The following is a 12756-nucleotide window of genomic DNA, read 5'->3' as shown; positions in this document are numbered from 1 at the left end:
TCATAAATGTCTTAGCTGCTAATTCTGCAGAGACAAGTCGTGGCTGGAAGAAGTCGTCATGGCGGTCTCCACCGGATAAGGAAGAAAAGGAAAGAGAACAACTCCAATCTGAGAAGACATCACCTGTGAGTCACTGGATGTAACTGTGCTGTAATCACTTATATGGTCTATAGAGCGCCAGTATAAAACTGGTATCTACCACTATATGGTCACTGTATGGTGGTAATATCGGTCTTAGTATAGTATTTTTTGTTCAGTAACAGTATGGTGGTATTAGTCAGTGACAATGTTGTGGGTAAAATGTAGTCAGGGTGTGGAGGTATTATTTAGTAACAGAATGGTGGTATTATTCAATCACTTTGTAGTGGTAATATGTGGTCATGGTGTGGCAGTATTATTCAGTTAAAGTATGGTAGTATTATTCATTCTCAATGTGGTGGTTAATATGTGGTCATGGTGTGAAGGTATTATTCAGCAACAGTATGGTGGTTGTAATGGCCGCAGTCGCGGACCGTCTCCTCTCCTTACCTCCCGGCGGCCGCGACCATAGACCTCTCTTTTATTGAGGGAATTTCCCTCCCAGGAGGTGCCAGTACACGCAGCTGCACCACTCTTATTTCCTTTAGGAAGTGCGCGTGCTTATCCCCAGCCTTAAAGGGCCAGTACATGCATTTAATTATCCCATTATCCGCAGCTCACCATGGACTATAAAAAGGGCAAAACGGAAAAAAGGCTGTAAAATACGGAGCTGTTTTCAAGGGAAAACATCCTCTGCATTTCAGCCATTTTTTAAGCATCAAACATTTTTGGAGCTGTTTTTCTATTGACACAATGAAAAATGGCTCAAAAAATGGCTCAAGGAGTGACGCACTTTTTATGGGGCGTTTTTTTATGCGCCAGTTTTTCAATTGGCTGCGTAAAAAAATGTCCTGCTAGAACGAAACACAGTTTTTCAATGGGCAGATGTTTGGAGGTGTCCAGTTTCCGTCTTTTCAGCCCTTTTTCGGGTGTTTACAGCCTGAAAAATGGCTGAAAATAAGCCGTGTGAACATACCCTTTAGTCTTAGCAAATGGTCCTTTAGTTGTATCCTGTTTCCAGTGTTCCCATATGCTCTTTCCTGTATCCTGCCACTTTTGCTGTGTTTATTCCAGTGCCTTATCTAGTGTTGGAGTCGTGTTATGTCATCTGCCACGCCTGGTGTCACCTGCCAGTTCTGCTGTCATCTGCCATGCCTGCTGTCATATACCACGTCTGGTATCATCCGCCACGTCTGGCATCATCTGCCACATTAAGTTCCATCCATGCCAAAGCCTCTGCTTCTGTCTGGACTCTTACAGGTACTCTTGTGCTAAGGACTTTGCATAGACTTTATAGACTGTTATTTAGCCAGCTGCCACTCCGCTACGGCGTAGCAGCCTAGTGGGTCCACCCCTAGATCGTGACACAGGTGTTAGTGAGTCAGTCACTTTGTGTTGGTTATATGTTTTAATAGTGTTGAGGTTTTATTCTGTAACAGTATGGTGGTATTAGTCAGTCACTATGTCGTGGTGATATGTGGTTATAGTGTAAAGTTATTATTTAGTAACAGTTGGTAGTATTATTCAGTTATGTAATGGTAATATGTGGCCATGATGTGGTGGTATTATTCTGTAAAAGTCTGGTGGTATTATTCAGTCACTATTCGGTAGTATAAAATGGTCTTGATGTGTCGGTATTATTTTGTGACAGTATGGTGATATTAGTTAATCACCATGTTGTGTTAATATGTGGTCATTGTGTGGCGGTATTATCTGTCTCTTGTATAGTGGTATTATTGGCCTTGGTATACTTGGTTTTGTTTAGTAACAGTATGGAGATAACTGTTCTCTATAACTGTTATCTGGTAACTTTATCACTATAATTTAGAGGTATATTATAATTTTGAATATTTTCTTATAGCTATCTTATCTTTAAGACTATGAATGGGTGTGCATCTGAGCAACAAGTGGTGGAGAAGGGAAGGAGTGTCAGGGGTGGACCTAGGTACAAAATTTGCCCTGGGGCCCATAAGACTCTAGTTACACCACTAAGTGCAAAAGTAGTTAAATATTAAATAAACTAGACATATTTGGTATCACCACAAACATAGTTACATAGTTACATAGTTAGTACGGTTGAAAAAAGACACATGTCCATCAAGTTCAAACAAGGAATGGGAAAAGGGGAGGGGAAAATTTCTACACATAGGAGCTAATATTTTTTTGTTCTAGGAAATTATCTAAGTAATTTTTTAAAGCCAACTACTGTAGCTACTGTGCCCAGCTCCTGCGGTAGGCTATTCCATAGATTCACAGTTAAGAAGGTTTGTCGCCTCTGCAGATTGAACCTTTTTTTCTCCAGATGGAGGGTGTGCCCCTTGTTTTTGAGGGGGTTTTACATGGAAGAGGATTTCACCATATATTTTGTATGTGCCATTCATATATTTATATAAGTTAATCATGTTCCCGCTTAGTCGTCTCTTTTCAAGGCTAAATAGGTTTAGTTCTTTTAATGGCCTGCAGAATAAAATCACTTTACTTATACCATATGGTACACAATAGCGGATATACTATTTTTTTTCCCATTCCTCTTCCTCAAAGTTTTTAATAGGAATGAATCAATCAATGATATGTACCACCCAAATGGTGGCATTAAAAAAACGAGGCGCTTTTGCAAAATTTTTTCCACCTTTTTGACCAGATCTGCGATGCATATATGAACCTAGCCTAATAAATCTATGTTGATGTAAGATGGGTTCCCAGAATCAATTCCACTGGTGGGACCTACGCACCCCAGTCAGTCACTGCCACTATCCAAAGTATTTAATAAAAAAGCATTTGCTGAATTGTATTGACTCTGAAAGAAATTTACTGTTAGGAAATTGTCGTCACTACACCATTCCTATACAATGAATAAATAATATGTATGTGCTATTCGCTATATATACTATGTTTACCATGCAGTTGATCTTAACAGGTGATAAAGGCCTTCCATGTACAAAAAAACACTCTGGAAGTGTCACATATACTTTTCCTGCAGTAAGTTGATCTGGGGTGTTCCTAGCAGGAGGATCCTCATATTCATCCAAATAATGGTCGAACATAATATGACAAAGAGTAGGAACAACCCCTATAGGTTTTGTGGACGTAAGTGTCCTATTACACGGCCTGAAGTTGGCTGTGTAAATGTGCGCCGAACAACAAGACAGCTCGTTGATCGGTGCTTGTTTGGGAACAATGATTGTTACTCTGATCATTCGTCCCTATACATTTTCATCATGTCGGAAGCACATATCCCTAGATTTGCTACCAACAATAATGATTTTTAATGTTGCAAAAAAGAGCAGATCAGCCTATGAACGAGCGTTTGATCGGTTGAACGGGAATGATCGGGAACGAGCTTTCATATGAACGCTTGGTTGCCAGATCATTAGCCTGTGTAAGAGGGCCTTAACACTTGCAGTCTTATCTGAATATGATTATTGGGTTGTGGTTTTCTTTCATGCTAATTCCAAAATGTAATAGGTATTTTTTAAAGCTTTATGGAAAAGTCAATCATTTATAATAAAGATATCATATTTATTAAATGGTAACTTGTACTTACAGTCTGTATCTGAGAAGAATCTGTGGCAAGTTTGGTTGTCAAAGCTCCAGTGCTGTTTTTCTTGTCATCAAACCATGACATTTCCTTTAGAGACATAAAAGACAAAAATATAGATAATAACCACAGATAAACATGAGGCTCCCAACATTAGGTATTATTCGTTCCCAAACTAACCTGGCGCAGCATAGATTTAAATGCCATTTGTCTGAGCCGCATAGTGAGGACCTCCCCTGATCTTCCAAACATAAAGCCCTAACAAAAAGAACAGTGCATGATCGGTTATCACTACCATATAATGGAAATACACGCATAAAAGCCTTCAATTGGTAACTATACAAATATAGTGTCACTAAACTTTTAGAAAGTGTTTGACATGTCACCATGGCATGTCAGATGTTTTGATCGGTGGGTGTCTAAGCATTGAGGCTCATCTGAGCACTTCTGCCACTTAGTTTTAGCGATCAGTGGGGTCTCAGTGCTCGGACCACCACCAATCAAAACTTCTGACGTCACTATGACATGTCAAAAGTTTTTTAAAACTTTAGTTACACTTTAAGCCCGGGGTACATGACAACTTCAAATTTATGTTGATGCATGCCAGCTGAAGACACGTGAGTCCTATAAGAATGATTGCACCAGCTACATGACTGAAGTGGTGACAACACCAGCCAACACAAAATTGTCAGTTGACTGAATTCTAAATTTAATATGATAGTCACTAGACAATTGCATTCAAGTAGAGATAATTGGTAAATATAATGTGACCGCCAAGCAATATTTGAAAAAAGTTCAGTGACTAATAATTTATATGACCCATGCCCCTTTCACCAGGCTTTACAATGCAGAAGTCTCTGTAAAGTCTCAGGTTCTGTAATAGTTCAAATAAAGTTAAAAGGGTTGTTTCATAAAGGCAACCTATGTTCATATGCCCTATTAGGATGTCAGAGAGGGGAGTTCCCTGCTGGGCACCACCCACAATGCGTCAGAATGGAGATCTGTTCTGTAAGAGCGGCTCCCTCTCTGGCGGACTGTGGACCATCAATGCATTACATGGTCGGACAATCACTACATGGTCGAGCATTGCAGAAATGCATAGCCAGACGTGGCTTCCCCCAATAGCAGCTGATCACAGGAGGTTATAGAAACAACCCTGTTAAGTTTGTGAAAATAAAGTTCATGGATACAAAAATGTGCATAAAAAGGACATCACTTAGATAAATAAATACATTCTAAAATAGTTGCTTATTTTCTTAGATTACTCAAAACATTAAGGGTCCATGCACATGCCATTGCTGTGGGCATCGATTCTTTATTGTGGCACACTGAATCCCTACGGTTTTGACAGACCCCCATATGGTCCCTCAGTACATAATTATTTTCACCCCTGAAGCAACACTTCTAAGCAAAATACCTGCATAATAAGGCATGCACTGGAACATGCCACAATTTTCGATGGTACCTCTGTGGGCCTCATTATAAAATAGAAGGCAAATACAGGTATAGTTATGCCAAAAGCAAGCTATCTGTAATACAGCCCTGTGCATAGGTGAAAAGATTCAAATGTGCATATAATACATACATAAAAAATAAAAGTTAACTAACCTGTGTAAAATATGTGAAGAAGGAAACGACACCAATAATAGTAACTATAATGGAGTAAATATTTATTTCACGTTGTATCGTCTCTGGATCATTAGTCCCAAAAATCTATGGAAAGTAAAAAGTTCTATTAAAATGATAAATGGTCATAATAAATTCAAAGAAGTTTCAGAAACTATAGTTATAACTGACAAATCTACTAATTCTGCAGTTTTTGTTCATGTTTTTATATCCTGCTTCTATAGTTTAGCTGTACAATTAAGTTATAAATAACATACATTAAATGGTTTTTACTAATCAATAGGATTTCTAAATGTTTAGAAATAAGAATTCAGAAATATAGCATGACTGTACTCATACATTGTGGAAATATTGTGGTTTTTGTCGTGATTCATAGAACTACGCCAAAAATGCGACATGTGTAGTCTTACATTCTTGACTGAACTTAAAGAGGCTCTGTCACCAGATTTTGCAACCCCTATCTGCTATTGCAGCAGATAGGCGCTGCAATGTAGATTACAGTAACGTTTTTATTTTTAAAAAACGAGCATTTTTGGCCAAGTTATGACCATTTTCGTATTTATGCAAATGAGGCTTGCAAAAGTACAACTGGGCGTGTTGAAAAGTAAAAGTACAACTGGGCGTGTATTGTGTGCGTACATCGGGGCGTGTTTACTACTTTTACTAGCTGGGCGTTCTGATGAGAAGTATCATCCACTTCTCTTCAGAACGCCCAGCTTCTGGCAGTGCAGATCTCTGACGTCACTCACAGTTCCTGCATCGTGTCGGCACCAGAGGCTACAGTTGATTCTGCAGCAGCATCAGCGTTTGCAGGTAAGTAGCTACATCGACTTACCTGCAAACGCCGATGCTGCTGCAGAATCATCTGTAGCCTCTGGTGCCGATGTGTCCTCGCTCGTCTGATGCAGGACCTGTGAGTGACGACACAGCGTGATCTCTGGAGAACACGGCTGTGTCTGCACTGCCAGAAGCTGGGCGTTGTGAAGAGAAGCGGATCATACTTCTATACACAACGCCCAGCTAGTAAAAGTAGTAAACACGCCCCGATGTACGCACATAATACACGCCCAGTTGTACTTTTACTTTTCAACACGCCCAGTTGTACTTTTACTTTTCAACACGCCCAGTTGTACTTTTGCAAGCCTCATTTGCATAAATACGAAAATGGTCATAACTTGGCCAAAAATGCTCGTTTTTTAAAAATAAAAACGTTACTGTAATCTACATTGCAGCGCCGATCTGCTGCAATAGCAGATAGGGGTTGCAAAATCTGGTGACAGAGCCTCTTTAACAAAGTTGTCACTCATGCCTATAAAATACTTACAGCTATAATTTTAGCAAATAGTATACTGAAAGCTGGGTGAACCCCTCCATTGATAATTGCAGCAATAGTTCCAAACATAATATACGGCCACTCTGATTTATTAAGACTTAATATGCGGAAAAATGAAATGTTTGGAAGTTGTTTCTGGGGAGAAGAAGAAAAAACAATTAGTGTTCATGCTAATAGCTAACGTTCGCCAAACAATTGCCTTTAATGCATTTACCGTTCATACAAGAGCTGCACCATTATTATCTCAGAGCTATGGTATAAGTGTATGCAGGGCCGCCATCACAAATTTCGGGGCCCCATACAGTGAGATTGGCCAGGGTCCCTGGGGGTTTATCATTTGAACTTTTAGAGGGAGGGAAGTGAGCAGAATGGTAAGCGGGAAGCATAGTAAGCAGCAACAAATGTAGGTTGTCAAAGGGGTTTTCTGAGATACCAAAATTAGTTTCATAGAGATTTAGGTTGAAAATAGATCAAATACTTAAATGTACTTACCTTAGTAACTCTATGCCATTCCCGCACCGCCAGGACCCGCCTGTGCCCAGTCCTCTCTGTTTACCTTGCTTACACAATGACGTGATTGTGGCAGCCAGTCACCGCCGTATTAAGTACGGGTTCTGGCGGTGTGGGAACAGCACCATATTTACATAAATACAATTAGGTTTATTTTTATAGTTCTATCTCTATTAAACCTAATTTAAATGGAATCTGTCACCAGGTTTATGCTGCTCTATCTGAAGGCAGCATAAATTAGTGGCAGAAACCCTGATTTCAGTGATGTGTCACTAGTCATTATGGCGTAACTATCATAAAATCACAGTTTATCAGGTGAAGATGAGCCAGGAGTTCTCTCAATGATGTACACATGCTAATTCTGGAGTCCTCCATATTCAATAGATGTGGGATAATCGCACCCACCGCCGCTGATTGACAGATATCTTCCCTATGCACAGTAATAGAGAGAAAGCTGTCAATCACTGTCAGGGGGAGTACACTGCGCTAAGCTAAATAGTAATTTTACGAAAAATACACCATATTGACAAATGACAGACCCCTGAAATCAGGATGTCTGTCAATACTTTATGCTGCCCTCAGATATGGCAGAATAAATCTGGTGACAGATTTGCTTTAATCATAAAGAACAACATCACCTTCTCCAGGGCCGGCTCCAGGTCTATGTGGGCGCTTGGGCGATACAGACTTAGTAGGCCCCTTTTGCGGAGGAACTCACGGCGGCAGTAAAATGGAAGAAAACATCACTTTGTGCCTCCATATAGAAGTTAGGCCCTGTTTATGCCCCCATATAGAAGTTAGGACCCCAGTTTGTACCCCCATAAATATAGTGCCACAGTGCCCCCTGTAGATTGTGCCACACAACCCCCTTCGTAGGTAGTGGACACACCGACCCCATCATAGGTAGTGCCTCACATCCCCCCTCGTAGGTACTGCCACAAAGCCCCCCTCGTAGGTACTTCCACACAGCCCTCCCAGGTAGTACCACAAAGCCCCCCTCCCAGGTAGTGCCACACCGCCCCTCTCCCAGGTAGTGCCAAAATGCCCCCTCCCTAGTAGTGCCACACAGCCCCCCTCCGTGGTAGTCCACATCCTTGGGGCTTCTCCAGGAGCGGAATCCCCTGCCAGAGCGTTGGCAATGTTCTGGCAGGGGATTCCAGTCCTAGAGAGAGCCCCAAAGGCGCTACCTACTTGGAGGGGAACTGTGTGGCACTACCAGGAAGGGGGGCTGTGGGACACTATAAGGGAGGGGGCAATTCCGATCCTAGACAGGAGCTCTCTCTAGGAGCGGAATTCCCAGCAAGAGTATTGGCAACGGGGGGATTCCACTCCTGGAAGAGCCATGACAGTAGCGTCCTGGGCGGGCCCCTGTTTAGCCCGGACCCCTGACGAGAGTACCATCTGTACTGCCATGATGGCGGCCCTGTGCGTGTGGTATACTTCATTACCAGTATATTCCTTAACTACAACCTATCTTATGTCTTTACCTCTTCCGTCTCCTCCTCTTTGTCTTCTTGTTCTCCTTTGTCTGATACGGAAACATTTCCATTAGACATGTTAGAATATAATCTCTGCACTAGGGGTGGTTTCTCCAGCGTTGTTTGCTCATTTTCTTCTGTATTTTCTGCTACTTGTATAGTCTGAAAGAAAAAACAAGTTGCAGGGGGCGATAGTATTTTGTTGCAAGGTTATTTCTACAACATGATTGACCCGTAATAAACTGGCAAAGCTAAAGCAATTCCATATATTTCTAGTCAAACTTAGGCTCTGTTCATATCTGCGTTCGGGTCCCGTTTACACAGGACAATGATTGTGAACAAGCGTTCGTAAGAACGCTCATTCGCCCTATCAGTGGCTTGTGTAGAAGGGTCTTTAGGCTTCTATGTGGTTTCAAATGGGAATGCAATGCAAAGAAAGATATTAATTGTATGGCTTATAGATTAGAAAGAAGCATGCACACCCATTCAATAGAAGCACACCCCCAGGAGAAGGCGAATTCATATTGCACAGCTGCCTTCCTCAGAAAAGTGCTCAAGCATATGTGCTCCTGTATGCGAAGCGCCCTACCCACAAAATAACTCTTCTGTTTATTGCTCTGTTATGGGGCACTAGGACATATTTCCCATGAGGATTCTTTACTGTGAGAGCGGTGAGATTATGGAACTCTCTGCCACAGGATGTTGTGGTGGTTGAAGTTTAAGAAGGGCCTTGATGCCTTTCCTGAAAAAATATAATATTAATGGTTATGAGTACTAGACTCTGGAGATAAGAAGTGGATCCAAGGATTTCTTCTGATTTCCATATTTGGAGTCAAGGAGAAGTTTTTTTCCGAATGAGGCAATGGGCTTCAACCTCATGGGGGTTTATGCCTTCCTCTGGATTAACACGGTAGGATTGTAGGTTGGACTTGATGGACCTGTGTCTTTTTTCACCTTGTCAACTATGTAACTATGTACACAAATAGTGTTGTGTGGGCGCTTATGTATTAATGTATTGGAATTTTTATATGCCTGTGGTCTGTGTTCTTGCCAAATGTATCTTCCCAAAAACAAATCTCAGAAGATCTGATTTGGAAAGTTGTTTTATTCTTCTGTGCAGTCCAAACCTATGTTAAGCAAAATAAAATATAAAGAGAAAATTACGGCCACAACCACAGCTGTTTAAAAAAATACATACATAGCTGTGTGGTGTTGGCGTCCATCCCTGTTTGAAACTAGCATGGGTATTTATCAAGGAACCTTAATATTGTATGTTCATTTTTTGTTGGAATGTATCTGAACTGTGGTATTAGCCCTACACAACACTACTCCACCAGACGCTGGATGCTGTTCTCTTATCATTTATATTTGCTTATTACAGCAAGGAAAATTGCATATATCTGTGTCTGTCTTTTTACATAGGATTACATTTCTTCTCCCTGCATGGTATCTGCATTAGGCACTTTACTCTTAGTAACAGGCTCGATTACATTCCATATGTTTCATTCAGGTGATGTCGTCTTATCCATTGTCTCACTTATTTGTATCTGATATTAATACAGTCTTTTTGTTTCATTAATGGCAGTATTTACTCTTATCTTTTTTTTTGTAGTTATATAGACTTAATATTGGGGAGATGCATCATTCTGACCACACTGGCATACTGATGATATGTACAATTACGACACATTTAGTCACATATATTTGGTACATGTATACCTTCTGCTATCTGTATTTGAGGGCTCATATATAGGTTTGTGTCTACCCTTTGACTCGGTCCTGGGCAAAAGTTATAAGTGGCCTTTTAAAGGAATCAAGGGCTGCCTATGAGGCCACAACAATGTGTCAGATTTACCAACACTGCAGTATTTAGTAAGATTAGATTATGAGTAAAAAATTATTCTACATAGACAACTGTATGCATTGATATTTTTATAGTAATATAGTAAACATACCTGTGCTGTCGCAAGTGAATAATACATCCCCCTTTTCTCCATTAATTCAGAATGTGTTCCTTGCTCGGCCACAGTTCCATTCTCCACCACAACAATCAAATCTGCGGTCCACACAGTGCTTAGACGGTGAGCAATAACAATTGTAGTGCGTCCTTCAATCGCCTGAAAAAAAGGTTTTAATATTCTTATCAGATAATAAACATTGAACTGCTGTAGTAAATGTACAAGAATTTTCAGAGGATCCCGTGACATTCGGATATTTTCTTCACATGAATTGATTTACCTTATCTAGAGCAGCTTGTACAATAGATTCACTGCCAGTGTCCAGAGCAGAGGTGGCCTCATCCAGAAGAAGTATTTTAGGATTTCGTACCAAAGCCCTGGCTATTGCTATTCTTTGCTTCTGGCCTCCACTCAACTGAGCTCCTCTTTCCCCAACAAGAGTTTCAAATTTCTAAAGAGGCAAAAGAAAATCATTGAAAATATAAGATAATCTGCTTAGCATTTTAGTGAAGTATTTTAAATTGGACTTACCAGGAGCTTACATATTGTAATATCCTTAAAGGGGTATTCCGGTCCACTGGATAGGTGATAACTGTTAGATCGGTTGGAGTCCGACTGCTGGATTGACAGAACAGCGTTCCCGTGTACCACATTTTCCCCAGCCGCAAGACCTGTAACTGGGGCTGACATATTAGCCTCAGTTACAGGGGAAATATAGCCTCTTGAGATACACTGCATAGCTGACCTGGGTCTGCAGCTCCTACAGCTACCCGGCATCCGGCGATCACGTGATTGCTGGGACTGGAAGCAATAACTGAACTGTATGCACGGTGCTTATTAATAGCGATTAGGAAGGCAGAGAGGAATCCAGCTGTCGATTTCTGTGCAGCTGCAGACCTTTAGAAATGTATTTTCAGAGTTATATGCCGACTGGCCCGACATTGGGCGGTCCGCAAGCACTTAAGTTATAATTGTAGGTACACTTTAATGGTCTTGTTTGCTTTTTACAATCTCTTTAAGTTAGGAAACGTTGGGATCCTGCAATCAGCTATAATTTGTGGGGGGAAACAGGAGCAAGTGTTCAATTCCTCTGCAGCGCTACTACAGGGGGAATGAAGCATTACATGGTGCCAATGAAAGGATGTCCCTGTAATGCACGGAAATATTGGGACCTCCAGAGACAGTGACACTGTCACTAGTCGATCTCTGCTGCTACTAATTAATGGAGGTCCCAAACAGCGGAACCCCTTTTATAAACTTAGAATTTGGTTCTCTAAATCAGACAATCTCTTTGATTATGTTCTTGACACAGTATTATTTCTACAATTTCATGTAGCACTTCTTTTTCTACCAACAGCACTCGTTTCCGATCCTAGTTCTTGTTATTTTATAAAGTCAGGCCCAATAGCATTGCAATGTGCATAATATTTAGGTTGCTGTAATCTTAAGTATAAGAGTAAAATTATATCAAAGAAATCCTCTTTAAATGGAAAATTAAAAAATGATTTTCTGAAATGTAATAGATACAGTACACATGAGAAGAAGTCTGTGATATTCCTGAGTAAAAGATCTCTCTTCAGTCCTCAGATCCCTTTGACACTGCTCATATATTTGTGTTACTGAAAACCTAAAAATGGTCCATTGTAACAGAAATCTCTAAGCAGTGCCACACAAACTGCTCATACTTACATCAGGCAGTGCCATAATAAAGTCATAGGCATTGGCTTCTTTAGCTGCTGTCTCTATTTCTTCATCTGTCACATCTAATCTCCCATATTTTATGTTGTTCTTAATGGTTGTTGCAAACAAGACGGGCTCTTGGCTGACCACACCCATTATTTCTCTGTAGTTTCTAACATTCAGTGATCTTATATCATGGCCATCAACCATTATCTGGAAAAAAGACCAAGAACATAATTTAAACCTAAATAAAAAGAAAATACAATTTCTAAAGTTTCAATATAGGAAGAAAAATGAAATATATTTACCATTCCTTCTTGTGGATCATACATTCTCTGTAGGAGCTGCACCGTTGTGCTTTTACCGCATCCACTCTGCCCAACCAGTGCCACAGTTTGTCCAGGTTTAACTTTTAGATTAAGTCCTTTTAAAACCTTCAGGTAAACAGAAAACTGTCTATTGTGTATGTCCACAAATACAAGATCACACATAACACACAAAGACATAACAAAATGTAATAAGAGAACATATAGTAAAAGCATAACATGGATTTAC

General features: G+C 40.4%; 1 protein-coding gene across 3 annotated transcripts in view; it reads right to left on the bottom strand.

Annotated features, from left to right (window-relative positions):
• Positions 1 to 12756, bottom strand: part of LOC142651986 (ATP-binding cassette sub-family B member 5-like) — a 69134-nt gene that overhangs the window by 20029 nt on the left and 36349 nt on the right. For all 3 annotated transcript variants that reach the window (XM_075827317.1, XM_075827314.1, XM_075827315.1), the window contains exons 12-20: positions 12510 to 12635; positions 12211 to 12414; positions 10802 to 10972; positions 10519 to 10680; positions 8573 to 8725; positions 6567 to 6710; positions 5225 to 5329; positions 3797 to 3874; positions 3623 to 3706 (exon numbers count right to left, since the gene is read on the bottom strand). In XM_075827317.1, coding sequence (XP_075683432.1) covers positions 3623 to 3706; positions 3797 to 3874; positions 5225 to 5329; positions 6567 to 6710; positions 8573 to 8725; positions 10519 to 10680; positions 10802 to 10972; positions 12211 to 12414; positions 12510 to 12635 — 1227 coding nt within the window. The remainder of the gene's footprint in view (positions 1 to 3622; positions 3707 to 3796; positions 3875 to 5224; positions 5330 to 6566; positions 6711 to 8572; positions 8726 to 10518; positions 10681 to 10801; positions 10973 to 12210; positions 12415 to 12509; positions 12636 to 12756) is intronic.

This window comes from Rhinoderma darwinii, chromosome 5, assembly GCF_050947455.1.
Source record: "Rhinoderma darwinii isolate aRhiDar2 chromosome 5, aRhiDar2.hap1, whole genome shotgun sequence".
Taxonomy (NCBI): domain Eukaryota; kingdom Metazoa; phylum Chordata; class Amphibia; order Anura; family Rhinodermatidae; genus Rhinoderma; species Rhinoderma darwinii.
This window is presented reverse-complemented; position numbering and strand designations above follow the sequence as displayed.